We start from the raw sequence: 26,519 nt of genomic DNA on the forward strand, positions 1-26,519 counted from the left end.
TCTTATTTAGCTGTTTATTCCGCACAGGCCCCCTTCATGTCATCTTTTATGTAATAAATGCAACGTTAAAATGGTACAATATGCAAAATAAATCGCCAAGGAGGAGGTGCTACGAAGCCTCGTAATGTCACCGAGAACACGGTCCAGTATGTCCTCATTGTGAAGTATGGTAAGCAAGGAAATAAAATGTGGCCGCTTATCTACAGAGCAAGATGGAGATCCACAGACGTCCCTTAATGTGATGTAATACGCGACATGACCGTAAATATGGCACTGAAGGGAGTTAATTCACAGTTACACGGCTTCACGGTTTGCTTAGATCCGTTAGGTTGGATGTGGGTGCAGACGTGAAGGTAGCGTTAAAACCGCGGACTCCCCAAACGTGAAGAGACGAGCCTGTCACACGTGGCCTACTGAACCTAACCATGTAACGAAATAGCTATGACCTAAACATACTGAGGTCAGCAATTACTTACGTGTCAGTATTTTTCCCCAAGTTATGCAATGTTGGCGTAGAGGTGACTGCCACATTCTTCCATAGCTAAAAGGATGTTCGGTGGAGTGCATACTTCCGCCACTCTAGTATTTATATTACACAGGCATTTTATAACATTCTAATTTGGGCTTAGGGTGTCAGTCCGTTCCCTGAGACCAGCGCTTGTTACTGTCTGGGCGCGCCAACATCCAAGTCACTGCAAGCCACTTTTTTCATCTGCATTTTTTGGGACTGGGGAACATAACGTAGTACTGCGTATTGACGACAGGGAGAGTGTTATGACATGCCCCTGGAAATATGGAAGGGTACGTAACCAGATAACAAAATAAATCTTGGTGATGAGCAGGGCTTTCACCAAAATATAATCGCTTCATACTACCATCAGTTTAAAGACTCCCATAGGCTTTCATAATATCTCAATAAATTTTTCATTAGTACACGAGCAAACAAAACAACGTAGCTTCCGCGTAGTCTAGTTGTTGGAGGTAATGAGGCGGTGAGTGGTGATCCCGGATATGGTTGAGGTGAGGCACGTGCAGGGACCATTAACACACTATCATCCCATCATCACTGCCTCTATCCACACACTTCACCACACACTCCCCCTCACACCGCATTCCTCATCCCCATACTCTCATCCTGTACTCACCTCCCACACCGTCCTTGCTTTACTCTCATTTTTTCCATTTTTCACCCATCTGCCTCCCTCTCTTCCACCCGCTTCGCCATCCCCTCTCTGCTTACCTTTTCCTCCTTAGCTCCAACCCCCTAGTTCCTTCCCCCCCCCTCCCTTCCGCATCCCCACACTACCTCACTTATCGCCGCTTACGTCCCCCACGTCTCTCCCTGAACTCATTGTCCTCTTTCTACTCATTTTCCTCATTCTCATCTCACTCTCAACCCGTATTTAGTTCTCTGCACACTTACCTACCTACCTCCATCTCCTCCTACCCTCCCCATCTGTTGCCGCTATCTTCCCTCCCGTCTCTACCTCCCCCTCCGTGACAACCCCCTCTCTCCTTTCTACGCCCCTCTCGCTTTACCTCCCTTTCCACCACCCTCCATACTTCCCTCTCCCTCTCCACCTCCCTCTCCCCTTGCCACCTTCCTCTCCCGTCTCCACCTCCCTCTCTTCTCTTCACTTCCCTTTCCCCTCCCCACTTCCCTCATTCCTCCACACCCTCCCTGTCCGCCTCTTCACTCTTCCTTCTTCACCCACCTCTCTCCTCCCCGTCATCCTTGAACTCATCTTGACCATCTGCAGTTTATAATCCTCTCTTGACCATTGTTTGCCTTGCGACACTTGGGGGAGGGATTGGTGTAAGGTGTGGAGGGAGGCAGGGAGGACTGGTTCACTATAGGCAGTTTTTTGCTTATATAGTTTTGCAAAAGATGAAATTTGAAAATAAATCTGCCCTTTGAAGTAAATAATGAATGAGCATCGGAGTAAGTAACACACGAATAAACCCGTAAGTACTGCCCATAAACATTTCTTCCGCATTTGTTGTTCAGAGTCTGTTTTGTTTTGCATCAAACCTGCCCATACAGGCCGGAGACGTCCTTTTTAAGTTACAATAAATGCTTGGCGTGACACGAATAAGAAAAGGAGAATAATAATACAATTTTTTCTGGGCTGAAAGGATTAAACTTCCGATATAATAATTTTTATTCACCGTAAACAGTTAAGATTAATTCTGTACCATCAATATAAAATAAGTAAATATAAAACAGTATTGAAGCAGGATAATAGACGCAGCAGCAATAGAAAGACCGTACGATACAAGGTTTGAGAATTCACATTTTAAGCGGGAAACTGGGACTTGTAAAGGATGCCACCCGAAATGATAGAGTGAATTAACAGGCTGTCTTGTTTACTGTATTACACCCTTATTTTCTGCTCGTCTGTATTTCTCATTTCTCGAACTGGCTGAATATCTATACTTAACTTTTTTATTTGTATTTATTTATTTATCCTTTTTACGAGCGACTGGCCAGATTTTGATTCAAGCGATCATCGTTATTTTGAAGTAAGCGACCATTCACATATGACTTTGTCTTTCTGTAACGAACCTGCCTTCATCCACTGGTTAAGCTCCGTTCTGTACTAGCCGACCATCCAACTGTTCCCTCCTTGCTATTGCTAACTATCCCTGACCTGCCAGTCATCCATATCCACCTCTGACCATCCACTCTTATTCTTGCGACCATCCTCTCCTAGCTGCCCCTCCGTTCGCTCATATCCATTGAACCATCCATTGCAAACCATCTAACCATCCATTCCAAGTTAAACAGCCATCCATTCCAAACCATCCATTCCACATCATCCAACCATCCATTCCACATCATCCAACCATCCAGTCCATACCATTCAACCATCCTTTCCACATCATCCAACCATCCTTTCCACATCATCCAACCATCCACTCCACACCATCCAGCCATCCTCTCCACGCCATCCAACCATCCAGTCCACACCATCCAACCATCCAGTCCACACCATCCAACCATCCACTCCACACCATCTAACCATCCTCTCCACACCATCCAACCATCCAGTCCACACCATCCAACCTTCAGCCCTACATCACTCACCTATCTTTTCCAAACCTTCCAACCATTCACTGCTAACCATCCACCCCAACATCCTGAGTATTTACACCACATCCCTCCTTTCAGTGCAGACCATCCAGCCGTTCCCAGCAAACTCAGACCATTACTCTTGAACTGTGTATCGTGAATCATCCAGCTGTCCTCTGTAGCGGTCCAGTCCACCTTCCAGTCATCCAGTAGAACCACCCAATCATCCACTCCAACGCTGAATATCCACTTCTAACCATCCACCTATCCTTGACAAACCATTTAACCATTCTGAACCATCCTCACCTACATTCTAATTGTCCACTTTAACCATACTGTCCATCCAACCATCCACTCTAACAGTATGGTTATTTAGGCTTACTTGAAACCATCCACATTAATTATCATAGTGTGCGCTGCGATCATCCACTACGAACCATCGAACCATCCAATTGTAAAAATCCAGTCATCCACTCCAACTCCAAACCATTCAGTCATTAACTCCAAACCATCCAACCATCCTCTTCCAACCATCAACTCCCAACCGTCCACTCCCAACCATCCACCCCAACCATCCACATGCAACCATCCACTGCCAGCCATCGTCTTCCAATCATCCACATCCATCCTTCCATCCCAACCACCCATAGCTAACCATCCATTCCCAACCATCCTTTTCAACCCTCCAGCCGTGGCCAGTACAGTATGGAGGGTCCGTGTTGGGTGGGACGGTAATGAACTGATTAACCAACGGATATTGAGGCCATGTTTTCAATTAGTGTGGCCGGGGTGCGAGTAATGAAGGGGCGGGGCAGTGTGGTGGCAGCGGTGGTGGCAGGGGCAGTGTTGGCAGATGGACTTTGGGGGAGAAGGTGGAACTAGAGGAGGAGGTGGTGGAGAAAGGAAGGGAGAAGGTGGAGAAACGGAGGGAGAAGGTAGAGAAAGGGAGGGAGAAGCTGAAGAATGAGAGGGAGAAGGTGGAGCAAGGGAGGGAGAGGGTGGAGCTAGAGGAGAAGGTGGAGAAAGGGAGGGAGAAGGTGGAGAAAGAGAGGGCGAAGGTGGAGATTGGGAAGGAGTAGGTGGAGAAAGGGAGGGAAAAGGTGGAGAAAGGGAGGGAAAAGGTGGAGAAAAGGAAGGAGAAGGTAGAGAAAGGGAGGGGAAAAGGTGGAGAAAGGGAGAGAGAAGGTGGATATTGGAAAAGAGAAGGTAGAGGAAGAGAGGGAGATGGTGGAGAAAGGGGGAGACAAGAGGGAAGTGCAGCTAGAGGAGAAGAAAAAGAAGGAGGAGGAGGAGGAGAAGGATAAAGAGAAAATGCACTAGCGGAGGAGGAGGAGGAAATATTTAGAAAAAGTTGGACAAAATCAAGAAGAATACAGAAAGGGAACTAGAGAAGAGATAATAATTAGGTGAAGGTGGAGAAAGAGGAGAGGAATGGAAAAGTGGAGGAAGAAGAGGAGGAGGAGAAGCAAGTATTTAGAAGAAGATGGAGGAGCTAGAGAGAGCAGGGGGAATAGAGTTAGAGGAGGAAGAAAAGAAGGACGTGGAGCAAGGGAAGGAGAAAGTGTAGTGGAGAAGGAAGAACGTCAAGGGACTGGAGAGCGAGGTGGTGGTGGTGATGATGATGATGGTGGTGGTGGTGGTGGTGGGACAAGTGAGTAGGAAGAGGAGGAAGAAGTGAACATACAATTTGTGAAGGACAAGGAAGAAGCACTCGAGGAAATGTAGAAAAGTTGTCAGGAAGAGGAGGAGCTGGGGAAAAGAACAGAGGTGAGGATTAAGAAGATGTGAAGGTAGAGAAATGACGGGGCGGGGCATGTAGGAACAGGGGCAGTGGTGGCAGATGGAGGGTGTGGAGCCAGGCGACGAGGAGGATATGTGAAGAAGGAGAACAAGGAAGGGAAACTAGGAGAAGAAAAAGAAGAGGAGGAGGAGGTGAAATAGAGGAAGTGGAACTGGAGAAAAAAAGATGGAAAGTGTCAGAAGGAGTGGAACAGGAAGAGAAAGAGGAATTTGTTAAGAGGTGCAGGTACAGAAACTATGAAGCCGAGGGAGAGCAGGAAGGAGAGGAGAAGGAACACTAGTAATTCTTGTGGTACCTAGAACAGGATAAGGAGTACAAAGGATATGAAGCGAAACACACCCTATTGGTCCTTTCAAGGCCGTTTGTCTTAGGGTAGGCTATGATTATGGTACGCTGACCACTCCATATGTTCAAGTACAGAATAAAACAATAAACTCCCTTCACACACACACATACACACACACACACACACACACACACACACACACACACACACAGTTCGCGCGGGAATCGGAAAGAAAGTATCAGGAAAAAAAGTAAGTCAAAAAGTAACAACTTTTCCTAGGTTAGGTTAGGTTAGATTAGGTCAGGTTAGGTTAGGTTAGATTAGGTCAGGTTAGGTTAGGTTAGGTTAGGTTAGATTAGGTTAGGTTAGGTTAGGTCAGGTTAGATTAGGTCAGGTTAGGTTAGGTTAGGTTAGATTAGGTCAGGTTAGGTTAGGTTAGGTTAGATTAGGTCAGGTTAGGTTAGGTTAGATTAGGTTAGGTTAGGTTAGATTAGCTCTTTCCCTTACGTTTTTTACTGTTACTTTTTTTCCTGATACTTTCTTTCCGGGAATCAGTTCGCGCCACAGTCTCCTCGGCCGAAGCCGGGAATGAGTAAGAAGTAGCGTAATCTCTGAAAAAAAAAAAAAAAAAATTGTCTCAGGATCTGATGCATGCAATCATTCAAGATATCGCTGATGTTAATTTGTCTACAGAGATATCAAGTGCAATACGATGCTATGCTGTCGGTGGGTGCTGCGGTCTTTACTTGGAAGAAAGGGAGGGAGATGGTGAAGAGAGATAGAAGGTGGAGAAAGGGAGGGAGAAGGTGGAGAAAGGGAGGGAGAAGGTGGAGAAAGGAAGGGAGAAGGTGGAGAAAGGGAGGGGGAAGGTGGAGATTGGCAAGAAGATGGAGAAAGGGAGGGAGAAGGTGGAGATTGGGAAGAAGATGGAGATTGGGAAGGAGAAGGTAGAGAAAGGGAGGGAGATGGTGGAGAATGGGGAAGAGAAGAGGGAAGTGCAGCTAGAGGAAGATGAGGAGGCGGAGGAGGTATTTGGCAATAAAAAATCAAGAAAATATACTAAAATAGGGCTGGGGACTGCTGACAAATTCCGTAGAGATAATGTTGTCAGTATCTTATATTTTCATATAATTCAGCGTTGAACATGTATTGCTGGGCATTTGAAACAAATTTAGATACTTGTCCAAATGAGTGTTAGATCTGGTACTGTATATAACACGTCACGGGGAGAGCATTGCCGTGTGATTACCAACGCTTGTGAAGAAAGCGTTGGGTTCACTTCATATTGCTGGAAACCGTTACCAAAACTACCTTTTAGCCATTATTAATTATGCCCGCGCCCGCGAAGCACGGCAGGTATGTTTTATTCGACACGCGCGCACGTGTGCGTGCGTGCGTGCGTGTGCGTGCGTGCGTGTGTTCGTGCGTGTGCGTGTGTGTGTGTGTGTGTGTGTGTGTGTGTGTGTGTGTGTGTGTGTGTGAACAAAGAAAAGTTTTCATCCAGTTTTAACCAAACTTGGTGAAATGGTTGAAGGTTAGATATGGGACTGGCCTGTTGTTTTGAGAACAGTAGGTCAGAGGTCAGGGTCACAGGGCTAGGTCAAAGTATTTACCTACAAAGTCAGCTTTAACGACCTTTGTTCACTTTATCGCAGACTTTGTGGAAAGGTTGAGGGTAAAGCAGAGACGATGGAATTGGATTTTGAGATCAGTCAGAAAAAGGCCAAGGTCACATACGAGGTCAAAGTTCGATCCGTGTGTATGTATGAAGAAAATATACCGTATAACTAGAACGGTTTCAATCTTGATGGAAGGGGTGAGGATCAGCCAAGAGATTTTTTTTTTAATCTAGGTAAAAAATCAAGGTCACATGAAAAGGTCAACTTAAACATTTCTTATCCGATTTAAACTAAATTTTAAGGAATTGCTCAAGGCAAGACAATGATAAAAGATTCGATTTTGAGAAGAGTCAGTTGAAATGTGAGAGTCACAGGGAAAAGTGATGTGTCTTGGTTACAGGAAAAGGTCAACCTAAGCAGTTTTGAATCTGTACAGTATAGACCAGACCTGGTGGAAGAGTGAAGGGTCATGCAAGAATAGAGGAATTCGATTTTTAGAGCAATCGTTGATAGGTCAAGGTCACAGGGCACAGTGAAATATTCTGTCCTTAGACCAGCGGGTGGACACAGATATTACACTCTTGAAATGCTTCATCTTGTGTTGAGTGGTTTATCATATCCCGTCGTAATATGTATCTTGAAAATTTCCAATGCTTGAATTAGCTCAGGTCCTAATCCTGTTGTCGATAACCGAACTTATTATTTTGTCCTGTATCCGGTTGTCGTTATCGTCACCCGTGGCTGTAGTCGGTAGTGTCCTAATGTCTTAGCCAAAACTGGACGCAGTATTCATGGTCTGCACGCACATAGGAATTATATGGAGCTAATGTCTTTCATAATATTATCCAATAGCTACTCAGCACTTTGTATTTTTGAGCATAAAAACACATTTGATCCATTTGGGTCGATGTAGATGATTTATCAAGAAGTCTTTGAATCATTTGTAAATGTGTATCCACTCCAGTACCAGTACTTGCGTCATAAATAACTTTCAATAATTTATAGTAGAGTTTTATTGATGGCATTTTTATCAGTATATAATATAATAATTGTGAACATTGAGTCTAGTGGTACAATGCGACTACATCACTTATGTTTGTATGATGTTTATCGTGTAAAAGAAAAAAAATGCTTGATTGCGTTCCGTCAGTCAGTCAGTGATCCAGGGTTACCATGGGGGCATACTCTGTATCTGGCTGCAAAGTTCGATACTGGTAGGGCGTTAGATACCATGTTTTCGAGGAGAGTGTTGGGTAAGTACCTGTTAAAGATTGGGTTGTTCGGTAGAGGCTAATGCTTAGGTTAGGATGTTAGAATTAGGTTACATTACCTTGGCTGGTTAAGTTAGGGTGAAATAAAGTATTCATGATCATGTTATGAAGTCAGAATAAGACTTCAGCGCCTGGTATCGTAATTGTCAGTAGTTGGGAAACATGCAACGCGGGTTAAATATTACCGGTTTTATCTTTATTGTTCTGCGGAAATACATGATAGCGATATTGATGCCTCCATGCCGAGATTTTATTTATCTGTTCATCCTAACTATGGTATTTGGCAATAAAAAATCAAGAAAATATACTAGAATAGGGCTGGGGACTGCTGACAACTTCCGTAAAGATAACATTGTCAGTATCTTATAAACTTGTCCTCCAAACTTTCTTTTTTTTTTTTTTTTTTTTTTTTTTTTTTTTTTTTTTTTACAGAAGAACAGAAGGAAAAACAAATAAAAAAAAACCCTTACAGCAGATTACAGTGTCGTTCATCTTCATCCTTGTTAGAAAGAAGGAAAAAAAAAAGAGAAGCAGGCTCGAAGACGGTTCCCACTACCTAATAGATTTGAAAGCTGAGATGATGATAATGTATAACTAAGCAATGTAGTCATGAAATATTTCCCCTAAAAGCAACGCTATCTTTAGAAGTGGAAGACCAGGAGCCACAAATCTTCTTAAACAGAAGTAGTTATAATGAAATGCTCGGGGATAATAACCTACGTCTTTGTGTAGTCTACATGTACAGCGCTGGACCTTATTTATTTTGACTAAGAAGGTAGGGATATTTAATGACCAGCCCCCTCACTCACAGAAGAAGATAATAATAGCTAGTCGAACAGTTACTGATCTCCATCTATGAGAATATTGTTTTTTGTTATAACTAAAAAACCGTTGGTCAAACTGTCACTCAAAATTTTACAGACCCGGTTTAGGATCAGAGAAACCCTCCAGGGCCAAGAAGTACAGCTGGCCGCACTCCCGCTAGGGCCACAGCGTTGTCAACGCTGGCCAAGATATTGACTCTGAAACACTAGTAGAGAGATGCGTTCGAAGCATCCACAGCCAGTAAGAGAGAGTCGTACAGAGAGAGTTTGGGGGGGAGGAAGGGGGTTTGAGGAGAGTGGGGGGATACCTATGCACGAGAGGTGAGGGATGACGTCTGAAACAGATGAGTGGAAGGCTGGAAGCTATATATAATATAAATCTACAATACCTCTCTCTCTCTCTCTCTCTCTCTCTCTCTATATATATATATATCTATATATATCTATATATATCTATATATCTATCAATCTATCTATCTATCTATCTATCTATCTATCTATCTATCTATCTATCTATCTATATATATATATATATATATATATATATCTATATCTATATATATCTATATCTATATCTATCTATCTATCTATCTATCTATATATATATATATATATATATATATATATATATATATATATATATTTAATCTGCTATCATGTGAAGGTCAATGGGAGCCCTGATAACTCCACGATGCGATGACGCAACGATGCGATTTTAAACTGCTTGTTAGGTAACGCTAGATATGGGCGATGTTAATATGTGCCAGTGGTGTCAGCAGCTGCCACATTCCGGATGAAGTTACTTACATTTGTTACATGTGATTAATAAACAGCATTCTGATTCATTATTTTCAGGCAGTTTTTGTCTGTATTTTACAGCGTCCATTGCTTGGAAACGACAATAAAATAAAATACGATTAAAGTCTACAATTATGAATCTTGATCGGTTGTCTTTGTTTTGCAGTATAATATTTAAAGTTGATCTTTTTACTTTTCATGATGGCAAAAGTAACACCGAAAAAAAAAAAATTTCTTTTAATAAATATTACACTTTTCTGTCGCCTCAACAATCGTCATATCTCGCCTCTCGTGTACAGGCACCCACCTACCCACCTCAAACCCGCTCCCTCCCTCAGTCCTGTGAATGCTTCGATCAGAGCTCACTACTAATGATTCGCGGTTACTATCTCGGCCAGCGTTGCCAACACTAAGGTGGCCCTCGCGGGAGTGCGGCCAACTGTACCTCATTTGTGTGTTGGTTTTTGCTGTACGGAAAAGCGATTGGAAACTGTCACGTCACACATGAATGACCTTAGATTTTATGCATACAACTGTGTGGAAAATAATTTTATAACGGGATTTCCTCCCATTCTCATGTATCTGTAATAGTTTTGGAATAAATTGAGGTTGAAATCTCCACCTAAGGTAATTAGTGGAGACGAACAATGGTAAGGATAACAGCAGCAGGAATAGTAGTAGTACTAATAGTAGTACATTATTGTTGTAGAAAGAAAACAATAATAATAATAATAATAATAATAATAATAATATAATAATAACAACAATAATAATAATAATCCTAATAATAATAATAATCCATACATCTATCCATCCATCCATATCCAGTCCTATCAGCCCCATGAGGAGCGTAGGAGCCCGGGGCTAGGCAAGTTGGTCCTGACATTTAAGATGAGGGTGTCCAGCCTCACTCATCCCTAAGTGGTATTACGTGTGCAGTAAACTCCAGCCACCCCTTGGATATAAACCTACACAGGCTTAATCCGATTGGAGCACCTTAATTACCCACTAAACCATCAGGCGCCATAATTTGGTTATATAGTTGCCACCCAGCATAGTAAATGTTTCCTGGTGTACAGGAAACCATTTGGCTTCTCACTCAGTGCAGAGTCACCCACGGGCAGAAGGAAGAGGAAAGAATGAAGGAAAGAAAGACAGAAGTGGAAGGAAGGAAGAGAGGAATGGGCAGACACCCAAAGCAGAACTACATCGAGTTAGTGGATGGTGAGCGCCCTCACCTACCACATAAAAAATAGAAATAATAATAATAATGATAATAATAAGTAGAAGTATAAAACAGATTTTAACTACAAAGTCTCGATTACCTTCCCCATAAACTCAAAAAAACGCATGGTGAATTAGGCTTATTGTTGTTGTTGTTATTATTATTATTGTGGTAGGAGAGGCCGCTCACCATCCCCTCACTCTATGTAGTGCTGCTGTCGGGTGTCTGCCCTTTCCTTGCTTCCTTCCTTCTTTCTTTCTTTCCTTTTCTGTATCTCTTTTCTTATTCTGTTCTCTTCCTTCTGCCTATGGGTGACTCTGCAATGAGTGACAAGTCAGTGGTTTCCTGTGCACCAGGAAACCATTTACTCTGTTGGGTGGTAACCATATAACCCAATTATGGCGCCTGGTGGTTTAGTGGGTAATTAAGGCGCTCCAATCGGATTGAGCCTGTGTAGGTTTATATCCAAGGATTGGTTGGGGTTTATTGCTCACGTAATGCCACTCAGGGATGAGTGAGGCTGGTCGCTGTCATCTTAAATGTCAGGACCAACTTGCCTATCCCCAGGCTTCTACGTTCCTCATGGAGCGACACAGGATTAGATGATACTGTGTATGTATGTGATTGTTTTAATAATAATAATCCATCCATCCATCATCCAATCCTACGTTGCCCCATAAGGAGCGTAGGAGCCCGGGGCTAGGTAGTTGGTCCTGACATTTAAGATAAGAGTGACCAACCTCACTCATCCCTGAGTGGCATTACGTGAGCAATAAACCCCAACCACCCCTTGGATATAAATCTTCACCTGCTCAATCCGATTGGAGCACAATAATTACCCACTAAACCACCAGGCGCCAAAATTTGGTTATATGGTTACCACCCAGCGTAGTAAATGGTTTTCTGGTGTACAGGAAACCATTTGGCTTGTCACTCAGTGTAGTCATCCACGGGCAGAAGGAAGAGGAAAGAATGAAGAAATGATAGACAGAAGAGGGAGTGTAATGTCACCCGCAGGGATAAAGACGAGGACGGAATGAAGGAAAGACAGACAGAAGAAGATGGAAGGAAAGAAGGATGGATGAGAGGACAGGGCAGACACGCGAGAGCAGCACTACATTGAGTGAGTGGATGGTGAGCGTCCCCACCTACCACAAATAATAATAATAATAATAATAATAATTATTATTATTATTATTATTATTATTATTATTATTATTATTATTTATTAATTAATCAGTTAATTAATTTATTTATTTATTAATTTATCAACCTGAGCACATGCCACTGAAACTTTGACCAATATTTCATAGAATCAGTCATTGGAAAATTTGTCTCACGATTGCTAAAGACTGAGATAGCAGTGACAGATTTTGATTTATTGTACTAATTTAGAATATGAAAAAAAAAAAAAAAAAAAAAAAACACATCTGTAAGGATATTTAGACATCAGTGTTTATCCGGAAATCCGTGTCTTTTTTCAAAGACAATCCTTTCAGTGCAATAACGTGTGTTAAATTCTCCCCACCCCCAGACCAGTGTCTTCAGTATAGGAGAGACTTGAAAATGGTGGGGAACTAAGGACAGCCTTGAATAAATAAACACAGTAATCAGGCTATGCATTTTGAAAGAGAGGTGGGAGTAGCAGGGAGCAGCATTAGGTGGCAGTGGAGTTAGGGGAGGAGCAGGAGTAGAAGCAGGAAGAGGAAGGATGGGAGAAGGAGGAGGAACTGGAGAAAGGGTAGGAGCGGGAGGAAGGGCTGGAGCAGGAGGAGGGGGAGAAGCAGGAGGAGAGGTAGAAGCAAGAGGAGAGGTAGAAGCAGGAGGAAGGGCTGGAGCAGGAGGAGGGGGAGAAGCAGGAGGAGAGGTAGAAGCAGGAGGAGAGGTAGAAGCGGGAGGAAGGGCTGGAGCAGGAGGAGGGGTAGAAGCAGGAGGAGAGGTAGAAGCAGGAGGAGGGGTAGGAGCAGAAGGAGGGGTAGGAGCAGAAGGAGGGGTAGGAGCAGAAGGAGGGGTAGGAGCAGAAGGAGGGGTAGGAGCAGAAAGAGGAGTAGAAGCCAGAGGAAGGGTGGGAGCAGGAGGAGGGGTGGGAGCAGACAGAGGGGTAGGAGCAGGCGGAGGAGTAGAAGCCAGAGGAAGGGTGGGAGCAGGAGGAGGGGTAGGAGTAGGAGGAAGGGCTGGAGGAGGAGGAGGGATAGAAGCAGAAGGAAGGGTAGGAGCAGGGGGAAGGGTGGGAGCAGGTGGAGGGGTAGATAAAAAATAGTAGGCAACATCAGAAGTAAAGGTGATAGGAAGCCAGGTGACCCCTAACGAGGATGTCAGCGAGGGTCAAACTAATTACACGATATATTTAATTACCGTGTATGAGAAAGGAGAGAGAAGAGAAAGACAAGTGGAGGACGAAGTAGGAATAGTGGAATAAGGGTGGAAATTAAGAGGATAGGATAGTAGCAGCAAGAGGAGGTAGTTGAAGTGGGATAGAAATTGATGGTAATGTAGGAGAGAGAGAGAGAGAGAGAGAGAGAGAGAGAGAGAGAGAGACTTTGATTCATTCCCCTCTCCGAATATCTTAGTTTTTCTTTTTCTTCACCCCTCTTTCGTTTCTCCCCCTTTGAACTTTTTTGCATTATAGTTTCCTTACCGTACTCACCTTCTTTCCTTCCTTCCTTCCTTCCTTCTTGCTTTTTCGTCCATGCCTCCTCAGTTCCTTCCCCTACCCTTTATACCTTCCTTGCATGTTCAGTACACTATCTTCCATGGATATTGATACTTTCTCTGCCTTTGTACCCTTTGTCTTATCTCTCATACCGAACAAATGCTTCCTCTGTCTGTACTTTTTTTCCTTCATGTATCACTGTTCTTTCCTTAGTCCCTTTACTTCCCTTTTCTAGATCCTCTTCCCTTTGTAATTTCTCTCCTTGGTCTTTGGTCTTTTCTCTCTGCAGCCTTATTTCTTCCTCCTTAATTTATACTTCCCTTCCTTGGTCTTCCTCTTCTCTTCCATGCATCATTACTCTTTCCTCTTTCCATTGTACTTTCATTCTTTTGCTCTGTTTCCTGTTTATACTCTTCTTCATTTTTCTCTTTCAGTTATCCAGTCATCTCTCTCTCTCTCTCTCTCTCTCTCTCTCTCTCTCTCTCTCTCTCCTACTCTATCTTTCCCCTTTCCTCCAGTTTCCATTCTGAGTCATCCATCCCTTCCCTCCATTCTCTCCTTCCCTCACCATTCTCTCCTTCCATCACCATTCTCTCCTTCCCTCACCATTCTCTCCTTCCCTCCATTCTCTCCTTCCCTCCATTCTCTCCTTCCATCACCATTCTCTCCTTCCATCACCATTCTTTCCTTCCCTCACCATTCTCTCCTTCCATCACCATTCTCTCCTTCCCTCGCCATTCCCTCCTTCCATCACCATTCTCTCCTTCCATCACCTTTTCTCCATCCCTCACCAACCATCCCTCATCTCTTCATTCTCTCTTAACCTCCCCCCCCCTTCCCCTCCGTTCTTCCCCCATTCCTCTTTTCCCCTCTGCATTCTCTCCCCAGCTTTTCCCTTCCATCACCATTCGCCCATTTCCTAACCATTTTCCCCTCCCTCACCCATTTTCCCCTCCCTCCCGCACTTCCCCTTGTCTCATCCCCCCACTCTGCCTCACTCCCCCATTTCCCCTCATCACATCCCCTCACTCTGCCTTCCTTCCCCCCATTGCCCCTCCCCCCTATAATAGCAGGGTAGTTGGCTCCCTTTTCACAAATAACGAGGGGAAATGGCCAGTTATAACCCCCTCCACCCCCATCCCCGCCCCCTACCTCCTCCCCTACACCCACCCCCACCTGGCCAGTCCCCCCTCTCTCTCTCTCATCGCCAGTCTAATCCCAGGCAATAGCAGACTGGCAGCTCACAAAACAAAATGGGAATTACGCTTTTGGATGGAATCTATTTAACCCATTTATTACGAGGACTTGTTTGATAGACCATATTTTTGCGTATTTAGAAGATCAAGGTCAGCTTAGGAGAGGCTTTTCGAAGTGGGTAGCTGAGTATAACCATCCCTAATCCCTGATAGGGGAGGTTTTTCGTAAGCTGAATAAAATCGTCTGGCGGTGACAAGAGTAAGCTGTAAAAATACGTCATTGTACTAATGTTGTTAATGTGGAAGTGAAATTACCACAATATGAATTAAAAACAACCGTAATGAAATGTGTAATATTGTGGAATGGAATATACAATAAAAGAGATGAATGATATAATTAGACGTGTCACTGTAATAACTTCCTGTGGTGTGGAATGTCATCTTGTTAATGGCACTCCAAACTTTATCAGGCAGTAACTTGGCATGAAAATTAGTAGCGGAAATCTTATTATTAATGACGCCTTCTCTTTTCTACATAGAAATGTGGAAACAGTAAGATGCCAGGTATGTAAATTAGTAACATTGCAATTGTTGAGGTTAAAACTCGTAATCGTACTAAATCATGAACTGCCGTATTGGAATTCAGCCATAAATGCAGTGAGGGAGGTGGGGGTCAGGTGAATACGGAAATAAACTGTTGTGTGAAGGTAGTGAGGTCGATCCTACGCTGAGGCAGGAAACAGTTTGATGTAATTTTAAAACAGATTACTGAACTTCCACATGACTCACCGACACGTCATAGAAATATCCCTGTTAATAGCATCACATCAGTCTTCTGTGAGAGTCCTGGCATGTATTCAGTACCGACAGTGGGTATTAGTGCCGAAGTAGTGACATGTGAAGGTGTGTGATACGTAGGAGGATATATAGGAGGACTGCAGGGGTTCCGGAACAGGCTGTCAAGTTTATTTCGAATGTTGGACACATACACACACACACACACACACACACACACACACACACACACACACACACACACACACACACACACACACACACACACAACAACAACAACAACAACAATAATAATAATAATAATAATAATAATAAGGTAAATTCTTCCAGTCACAACAGTGGAATTTTTACCGATTTAAATAAGAAACCTGCAATATATCGATCTTCCTTCAGTGGATAGAATCTACTTGCCATAGCTAGACAGGAATTCATGAAGGAGACAAAATTAGTGAAAGTTTATGCACTGTAGGTAGAATATTAATCATTTCAGCCCAAGGACGCATCGTTGGTATATTCTTTCCACCTCCACATGATTTTATTCAGCTTTTTGCTTTGGTTGGGTTAAATTTGGCAGTCTTAATTCTGCAGCTCAGAAAGTCTTCATTTATCTCAGTAAAATCGTCCGGAACTTGCATGAGTAAAAGAGGCATCGTAGTGAAAGGGTTTATTTATTTACTTGGGTGGTTTGGTGAGTGATTGGTTGATTGATTGATTGATTGATTGGGTGGTTGGTTGGTTGGTTGGTTGTGTGCTTGATTGGTTGGTTGATTGGTTGTTTTTGTCGATGTTGCAGCGTCCTTAGTTAACCCCGTAAATACAAGAACCCAGAAATCTTTATCGTTATTGTGTTTAGCGGTATAGTAACGACCGTCAGTATTAGCGGTGACGAGGCCAGGTTCACCAACAGACTGACGATGAAATAATTGTCTTAAGTTTTGCTGGAAAGGTAAAGGAGAGGGCAAAGTCTGCTCATATGTCATCCCGTCCCGCTACAGAAATGTGTCTTAAGTGCAAGGAACATTATCGTTGGTTATAGCTTTCTTCTGCAGGAAGAACAACGAAATAATAATGAAAATAGTAATAATAAGAATGATGATAATGATAATAATTGTAACAATAATAATAATAATAATAATAATAATAATAATAATAGCAGGAACAACAACGAAATATTAATAATAATAATAATAATAATAATAATAAGACATCCAGAGTGCATACCACCGCCAGTACTAGTAAAATATATTATTTACCTCCGTAATTCGTCTTCCCAACCAAACGAATACTTTTACGGTCTCACATTGTCACTTAATTTTGCGATCTAATGCCGCCCTATCACAGTCACACAGAGCGCGTACCTCCGCCAACGCCAGTAATATTCATCATTTATGCCTGCTTCCAGATTCAGATCCAGCGCAAAACCTACTTACCTCTTCTTTGACCCACTGCCCACGTATACACCACATTTCAATGAACTCCGATGAAAATTTTGATATATCTTGTACACAGACAGACAGACAAACTGACACGCCGTGAATACATAACCCGTTCACCGTCATAGGTTGAGGTAATAATAATAATAATAATAATAATAATAGTAGTAGTAGTAATAATAATAATAAAATAATAATAATTACAACAACAACAATAATAATAATAAAGAGTATAAAATCTTCCCATGTGTCGTATTTTTCTTGTTAAAGCAAATCAGAGTTATGGCAGGGAGTCAATAGCTAATGTTTGTGTCAGCCTGCCTTGGTGTCAGTCGGTGCCGCATCGTTGCCACCCGCGTCACTGTATTCTGCCGCTTCTGCCGCTGCTTTCACACTCCTGCCACAACCCTCCCTATACGGCCTGTACACACCGACGTCGAAATCGGAAATCCTTTTGGCGCTAACACTCCGATCAAGTACGTTGGGCTAAAAAAATTGGAGGAAGAACACCTTATTTCATTAGACCACATTCCTGGGCAAAACGTTTATCACAGCTAGACAATAAATTAGGTGACAGCGAGAAACAGTATGGCCAAAACTCGGTCCAATGAACGTTTTATTCCAAGCTTCATATTCTGATAAATTTGCGTCAGAATTTCTCCGATACCTGTCTGAGTGCGGAGGATCCCAAGCAGCGGCCTCACCTACCCCCATCCCTGCCCCTCTCACTTGTTATGGTTATTGCTCTCAGTGTGGATATTTAAAGTGGGTGCTGGTGGTATGTCCTTTCATGTGCTCGGGTATGTTTGCATCCTGTCAGTCACACGAACATAGTAATTAGAACACTTCATCTCTCACGTGCACCATGGTCTTCCTTCATATATGCATTCTCCCATTCATACTTCGCCTGCGTGGGGAAGGAGTAGTTTTGGCCATCACTTTATTTCTGAGGAGACGGTTCCGTCCTCCTGTGCACCTGATATGGAGTGATACAGATACGGAGTTGCGGCCACGTGCACTTACCGAGTAGATCTGTGTATGGTGGTGGGGGTGTTAGTGCCTGAGTAGTATTCTGTTCACAGAGCTCTCCATGTTATGCAGTTTTACCCCTTGCATCCAATAATGACTACGACGGTACTTTATTCTTAACATTGTCGGATTAATTCATTAATTTTGTGGGAGACTTCGAAGTGATTAGATTAGTTATACCTTTATACCCGTAATTAACGCCTTCACAACCTGAGATCCTCGCTAAAGTGAAGTAAAATAGACGTCGTTGTAGACAAGGATTTAACTGCTTCATTCCGATAGCGTTTTATTTTTTATGATATTCATTTTACCACCAGACGATTTTCTTCAGCGTAGGACAGACCTCTGATTGTGAAGTTTATGAAGACTATATCAAAAATCTTAAGCTAAGTAAAGTCGTGAGGCAGAAGTAATAGTATGTTTTAAATATGGTAGCTGCAGCATCACCTCATTCCATATCCTTAACCTGTTGAATCCCAGGATGCATTTTCTTAGAATTTTCTTTTTCTGCCACTAGACAATAACTGTGAAGGAACAGTCTCCATTAACTCCATCACAGCCTGATTTCACTCCCTTAGCTGAATAAAGTCGTCTGTTAATAAGAACAAAACTGAAAACGTGTCAGCGGAGTGAAGAGGTTCACTGACTAAAACATGTGTAAAGTTAGTTGTTTGTTTGTGTTTTGTTGACTGAGCGAAATTACTGATACGGAGAAGGGGTCACATAGCTCGTTTTTACTCTTGATGGTCTAGTGGGTCAAGGTGCTTCAGTTGGATGGGTTTCATAAGGTTTGCATGTGAGAGGTGGCTGGGATTTATTGTTTACATGATGCAATTCAGGGATGAGGAACTGGTCACACTTTAATTGTCAGGTGTAAATAACCAAACCCTTTGCCGCCTACGTTTATGATGGGGCAGTAGAGAGAGAGAGAGAGAGAGAGAGAGAGAGAGAGAGAGAGAGAGAGAGGATCAGTCATCGTATAAAAGATAACCCGTTCATCCCATGCAGGTATTACGCATTTTATCTTTGCTATCTCCAGGCAGCTTCATTCAGCCAAGGAGACACTCTTTTGAACTGGAGAAAATATACACTTTGATGACCCTTCACTGCTAGAGGCCCTGTAAACCTGACTAATAAAGATCTGTGGAAGTCTGGGAATATAGAAAATGAGGCCAGAGTACCAAAGCGATGAATATTCTCAGTACTTTACGCAATCTGTACGCCGATTTTAATACACATCTCTGTCGTATTTCATGTTTTATTCATGCTATTTCCAGACGATTTTACAGTTCTTAGGAAGGGTGTGAAGTAGTGAAGAGGTTAATGGAAGCTATAAATTATCCCTCCACTTCGAAAAACCTGCCTCAGAGTGCGTAATAGAAAAGAAAAATGCGACACCAGATGCAAGGGGTTAAAAAGACGCTCGTACCATACAGGAGAACAGGCGTATTAAGCCAAATGTATCGCTAATGGTGCTAGAATGCCTTGTAAATTGTGAATGCAAACCCTGTCACAGTGTATGCACCGTAATTCCTTGTAACGTATTCAGTGTAGCTGCGTGGAGAGGGACGCCTTCACGTGGTGGCATCGATATAACTGGGCGGCTCCACTGCCCAGTTATACAAACGCAGTCCACTGGGTTTACATTTCAGATGAACCTGGGGCCACAGCAACTACTTTTACTACTGTAGCTACGATCAAATTGTACACATAATCTAAGCCATGCCAGCCTTTGACGAAAATTTAACTATAACTCGAACGATTAGTCATGAAATAACTCTTTCACTCAGCCCACATCATATTTCAGTTCGTTCATCCTACGTCCAGGCAGTTTTGGGAGGAATTGTTGCAGATTATAGCCATCCTTAGCTGAATAAATTTGTGTGGCGGTAACAAGAAAAGGTCCTCAAAAGACGTCCTCGGGTGGAAGTGGTTCAGACGTGCTTTTGGTATATTTCTTGCTACCTTCAGACGATTTTATTCAGGTTGAAAAAGGTTATTATCAGTGAAACGGGTTAATGAAGGCTACATGAAACACCCGCAATTCGAGAAACCTCCTTCAGGATGATAATTGTGTAGTGACAGCGTGAATAAAAATAATAATACGTCCTCGAGCAGACGTGGTAAAATTCAGCAAGTTAGCATTCATGCAATAGACTGGCCTCTCTACTCTAAAACATTTACTATTTTATAAGGATTGAAATTCAGGTCATTCTTTGTCTGCGATAATTGCTCGATAAAACTAGAAAGCACTCAGAGACAGCATATTTCCGCCAATGCCATTGCAGGATCTGGATCCGGATCCACTCCCGGATCCGCCCCTAAATTTAGTCTATTCTTTCTTGGCCCGTGGCCCACCCTTCCACAAAATTTCATTGAAATTCATTGAGAACTTTTGGGCATATCGTCAGGACAAACAGACAGACAGACAAACATAGGTGAATACATAACCTCCTCCAACGCCGTCGGGTGAGGTAATAAACAGACTGCTGGGTTGAATGATGATGGTTGTGGGTGTAGTGTGGCAGTGATGGTGGTGAGTGTAGTGGCGGTGATGGCCGTGCTCTCGCTGCGGCGATGTGGTGAATGTTGGTGATGGTGGTAGTGAAGATGATGGTAAATACTTGGAATAGTGGTAGTACAGATAGTTAGTAGGGTTGATGGTGGTAATTATTTCATATGTGAAGGTGTGATGGGTGTGGTGTATAGGATGCTATAGTGATATAGGCTAATGGTGATAGGGTATAGTGAGGTTGGTGATGTTTTGAATGATAGTAGTGATATAATAGGGGTAGTGAGAATAGTGATGGCTATGAGTGTTGGTAATATAATTGTGATGATGATGGTGATAGTGAGGGTGATGACTGCTGTAGATGGAGGTGATGGTTGTGTGTGGTTATAGTGATATAATAGTGACTGTTGTAGTAGGGGCTGGAAAGAGGTGGTGATGATAGCGCTAAAATTAAATATGCCCTGATAATAATGTAATCGATTATTTTAGTAGTCCAGATTCACAAGAGACAGACAGTTAATATTACCGAGAGTGAAGATAATACTGTTAGTGTGTTGTGTAAATGTGGAGGTGAATTTTGTTGATGGTTAATGTAAGTATAGAAATCTGTGTTTTTAACCTTTGATATTAAAAGTTAATCCGTAATTTGTAGCCCATTCACCCCGGTGACATATTTTCTACTTTATTCTCGCAAACGACAAGCTATTTACTGCAGCTTAGGGGTATTTTTTAAACTATACTCTTTTTACTCTAACTTTTCCCAAATTTTCGTCCTTTTATTTCACATAGCTCAGTAGTAGAAAAAGGCAGCACTACAGCATAACATCCATCAAATAGCACATCTTCGTGACTAGCATAATATTCTAGTGATAATCTAGTCACAGTTCAGTTTTCAAGATGGGGAGATGGCAATTTTAGGGCAAGTTCGAGTAAATAGAGTGTAGAAGGAGTAGATGTCACAGTGACCTCATCCACACGAGAGGCATTGCCAGAGTTGAATGAAAGTTTGTCTGAAAGTTGCATGATTAGACTGGAAAATAAATCACAGTACTGAAGAGGTTTTAGATGGTGTTGCCAGTGTGTTAGTGGTGATGGCAGTGTTATAGGTGTAGTTGGGTGTAGTGTTGTGATATTTTTTCTTAGGAGGTGATATAAGCCTCCTGAAACTAATAATCTACTTCATTGATTATTTACTCTTGTTATCTCCAGATGGCTTTATAAAGATAAGGGTGGCATTTTTTTTTTCGAACTGAAGGGGTTAGATAAAGCCTTCATTGACGTTTTCACTACTAGAGAGATTTAAGTTGAATGAAATCGTCTGTGGGAAGAATGAAGGGAAATAGCGTCATTGTAGTGAAGGGATTGATGATAGTGATAATAGTGAAGTGAGAGTGTAATTAAATTCGCTTATAAGGAGGTGTTATTAATTTTATTCTTCCTTTTCCAGACGATTGTATTCAGCTTTCGGGAGACTTTTAGAGCTGGAGGGGTTAGAGCTTAGAGACTTTTGGAGCTGGAGGGGTTAGAGCTTAGAGACTTTTAGAGCTGGAGGGGTTAGAGCCTTGAGACTTTTGGAGCTGGAGGGGTTAGTTCCTAGAGACTTTTAGAGTTGGAGGGGTTAGAGCCTTGAGACTTAGAGCTGGAGGGATTAGAACCTGGAGACTTTTAGAGCTGGAGGGGTTAGAGCTTAGAGACTTTTAGAGCTGGAGGGGTTAGAGCCTGGAGACGTTTAGAGCTGCAGGGGTTAGAGCTGAATAAAATCGTCTAGTAGCAGCAATAATAGACTGAAAATTACGTCCACGGTTGGAAAGGGTTAAGGAGGCATTTCTGTGTAATGTTTTTATGTAGAAATGTGATGTTAATGGTGGTGCTTTACGAGATGATGATGATGATGATGAATGTAGACTACTGGTGATGTGGTGTGGTGATTGTGATGAGTGGTTTGTCGAGAATCAGATCAAGTAGTGGTGAGCCGGGGTTTTTATATTTCCCTCTCATACCCGATATCCTTTGCCTCACATTAAACAGAGATTCCTTTATCATACTCTATACTTTCACATTAACTTGACCCAATTTTCGACCATTTGCGCCTTATTTCACGTAGCTCAGTGGCAAAATAAGGCAATACGGCAGCTCTATATCCTTTGCATTGCACATCTTCGTGATTAGTGCCATAGTCGAGTGTTAATCTGTTGATATAATTCAGCCTTCACGATAGAGAGATAACAATTTTAGGCCAAGTTAGTGTACAACGAGTATAGCATTTATTTTAGTTAGCAGTGAAAATATAGCACTTGCTGTTGTAATTTTACGGGAACGAGACACTGGATAAGGCCGTCAGACTAGATTTTGTCAGCTTGGGTTGGGTTGGGTTAGGTTGGGCTAGGTTATGTTAGGTTAGGTTGAGTTGGGTGAGTTTGGGTTAGGTTAGGTTGGGTTGGGTTGAGTCAGGTTAGGCTAGGTTGGGTTGGGTTAGGTTAGGTTAGGTTAGGTTAGGTTGAGTTGGATTGGCTTGGGTTAGGTTACGTTAGGTAAGGTTAGGTACGCTGGAAAAGGCCTTCATACATCTGCGGCAAAACTTCGCAATTCAATTTCTGGTGATGTTGGGTGCTTGATATTTTGTGCTGCTTCTGTGCTTCCACGTCTTTGGGGTTTATTTCAGGATATCGACGCGGGACTGTATATAATTTTACGGTTTTATACAAGTCACAAATTTTAAAGTGTCAGGATGTGGTAGTGTTTCTCTGCGGTGGCTCAACACATTCATTTCCTAACCAAACCTAACATTAATGTGGATTTCGCAGTGCCGAGAATTATTTACTTAGAAAAAATAACACCCATAATATTAGAACTGTATTTGCCGTATAGATATAACTGCTTCGACCCGACTTGTGCAGCTCTGGTATGTAAGTTTTCCGAAGTATTTACCTTGTCCATTGAGCTTCTAGTCCCCCCCCCCCTCCCCGCCCCACTTGTCTCTCTCCCTCATGTGCTACTGTGCGAGGCCCCCGTGGACACTTGAGGCTGGCGTCATGTGCACCAAACGCTCTGTACTTGGTTGGGATGAGTGGAATGTGTGGTTTGTGGATTAACGCCTGCATCAGAGAGCATCACACGCGTTACCATGGCACGCTGGTAGCTGTGTGTGTGTGTGTGTGTCTGTGTCTGTGTGTGTGGGTGTGTGTGTGGCTGTGGGTGTGGGTGTGTGCAACGTTCCATAATGACATGGGTAAAATGCATGTGGGGTATGTGTGTGAATTAAGTTTGTGTCTGTGAGTTGTGTGTGTATGTAAGTGACTGAAGTGTGTGTGTGTGTGTGTGTGTGTGTGTATGTATGTATGTATGTAAAATAGTTGTACTTACAGAAGGCGGGGAGGCCGGGGAAGGGAAGAGGCAGGTCTGGGATGCCGGGGAATAGGTCAGCACCCACCAGGCCGGGGTACCACCAGGGGTCCGCGCCCCCCGCTTCGCCCTCCTGCCGGGGGAGGGAGCGGGTGCTCGGGGGCGGGGAGGCGGCGGGGGCAGGGGCGGGCGAGGGTTTGGGCGGGTGTACAGGGACTGCCGGGGCGGGGACGGAGGCGCGGCTGAAATGGAACCTGGGGAAGGCGGTGTGCGGCGGTGAGGGTGTGGGTGACGGTGTAGGGGGGGCGTCGTCCCCGCGGCCGGGTGTGATGGTCAGACCGGGGAACAGAGTGACGCCGGACACCCGCCGCCGCTTGCCTCCTGAGGCTGCCTGTCGGTGGCTCAGGTCCAGAGGCGTCGCCGCCTCACTTCCCTCACCGTCACCGCCGCCGCCGCCGCCGCCGCCCGCCACTTCTGTCTTGCTAGGGGACTCAGCGGGCGTCATCTTGAGGTTCACTTCGGGGCTGCCGGGAGCTGAGTGAGGCTCTTTCTTGGGTGGTGGTGTGGCGGCGGCCATAGCAGGCCAACTGGTCACTGTCACTCACCGTCACTGTTGCTGTTACTGTCACTGACTGACCTAGCCCGACAGCCCTTCTCTGACCTGAGGTGAGCGTGTGGGTATAGCTGTGAGCATCACTGTACACTTGTCAGCGGTGGTGCGGCCAGGTGAGGTGTGGGGTGTGAGGTGAGGCCAGGTGGGCAGTGTGGCCTCACCCTCACTTCTCCACCAGCACGTGCTCACCTGGGCCCAGGGGCGGGGCCTATCGCGGCTGCCACACACTGCCGCACGCACACTCACTCACACTCGCATTCACATTCACACTCATACTCTCTCCTCGCGCACATTCACTCACCATCTCCGCTCGACTCAGCACTTATTCAAAGCCCCTGCCTCTCAGCCTGCACACTGCCGTCCCAAACTGCATTGTTTACTCCATCAAAACTAGGAGAGCTGGAGTGGCTGGTGACGTCACGCCTCTGGAAGCCTGCCATTGGTCCTGGAATTTGATAGCTCCAGGGCCCTTGCAGTGTGTTGAAGGCGGCAGGGGAGGAGGGGGGAGCGGAGAGAGACAGAGGGGTTAGAATGGAGGGAGGGACGAGGAGAGATAGAGGGAAGGAGATATACTGTAGATAAGAGAGAAGAGATTGATATGGATGAAAGTGAGAGGAATTTGGAGAAGGGGGAGAGAGGAGAGACTAATATGGATGAAGAAGGAGGTAGCTTTAGGAGAGAGATTGGTTGGGGTGAAGAGACAGAGATAGGGGTGGGGAGAAATAGGCAGTGTGTAAAGAGGTAGGTAAGGGGGTGAGAAGAGAGGTATGTGTAAGATAAGAGAGAGGGAAGAGGGGTGACAGATTGAATGGGGGGATGTGGAAAGCTAAGAGGCGCTGGTATAGTGGTGTTAAGGCGAGGGAAGAATAGGGAGGGAGAATTAGATGAGGAATAAAGACTTAAGGAAGTGGAACGTAAGAGGATATACCGGATAATAAGAAAGAGAGAGAGAGGGAGAGAGAAGAGTAGGCAAAATGCAAAGCCAAAATCTCAACTTCCTCTTCTTTTCTTTACTTCTTGATTTTCTGTTCCTCTCCACCATTCTCCATTCCTTCTCAGTTCTGTCTTCCTTTCTCCTCTTAAGTCTTTCCTCCCAAGGCACAGAGGCAAGGCAAAGAATTCCATTACTCACTTCCTCTTGCATATCTCTCTTCTTTTATATCTCCATTCATTGTCTACGCTCCATTTCTTTCCCTCCCTACTTTCTTCTGTCGTACCTTTTGTTTTTCCGTTTCTCTTTCTCATCCCTTATAAACTCATTGTGCTCAGGCATCTCGAACTCAACGAATCTTTAATTTGGCCTTTTTCAGAAGAAGACTTTAAAGCCACCGTTCCCTCTTCCTCGCATAAAAAGAGCATCGTGTATTGTCCTGTTTTCTTCCCCCCTTTTCCTCCATTCCGCTGTTATCATGCTCTCGTAATCCTCGCGTTCCCTCTCTTTTCGTCGTCTTATTCTCTTCTTTGTTCTCACTTCCTCTTTGCTTCAGCTCATCTTCCCCCCCCCCCTCTCTGACTTGCCTCGTTGCTCTTCCGCTCTTCTTTCTCCTTTCCTCTCACCTCAACACCTTTCTTCCTCTCTTCTTATTTCTTTTGTCATCCTCCTCTGTTCTTTCCACCTCCAGTTCCTTTCCTCACGTCTCCTCCTCTCCTCTCACGTTTCATGTTCTCGTACTCCTCTCCTTTCCCTCTTTCTGATCACGTCTCCTAACCTCCTCCTCTTAACGTCGTCTCCGGTCTCTCTCTCTCTCTCTCTCTCTCTCTCTCTCTCTCTCTCGTCATATCTTCAATTTCCTTTTCCCTGGGTCACCGTCATTGCCATCGTCATCCTCTCCTCTGCTCTCCTTTCTCGTCTGCACGTTTCCAGTTCTCCATTCCTTCCCTTCTCCGCTCTCCCTTTCTGCGTCGGCATTCATACCGCACTCCGTCTCGTGTGTGTGTGTGTGTGTGTGTGTGTGTGTGTGTGTGTGTGGTGGGTAATGCAATGATGTGGCGTCAAGGTGCGTGCAATAGAGACGTGAGCATTATGATACCCGCCAGTAATACCGCATT

At 43.9% G+C, this 26,519-nt stretch overlaps 1 protein-coding gene across 1 annotated transcript in view; it reads right to left on the reverse strand.

Moving 5' to 3' along the window:
- Positions 1 to 24,434, reverse strand: part of LOC145411899 (uncharacterized) — an 88,273-nt gene extending 63,839 nt beyond the window's left edge. The window contains exon 1 of the mRNA XM_080281871.1: positions 23,879 to 24,434. Coding sequence (XP_080137997.1) covers positions 23,879 to 24,434 — 556 coding nt within the window. The remainder of the gene's footprint in view (positions 1 to 23,878) is intronic.
- Between the last annotated feature and the right edge of the window lie 2,085 nt (positions 24,435 to 26,519).

The sequence above is a fragment of the Coenobita brevimanus genome, chromosome 91 (genome assembly GCF_032717465.1).
Source record: "Coenobita brevimanus isolate Jiangsu-jjx chromosome 91, ASM3271746v2, whole genome shotgun sequence".
NCBI lineage: Eukaryota > Metazoa > Arthropoda > Malacostraca > Decapoda > Coenobitidae > Coenobita > Coenobita brevimanus.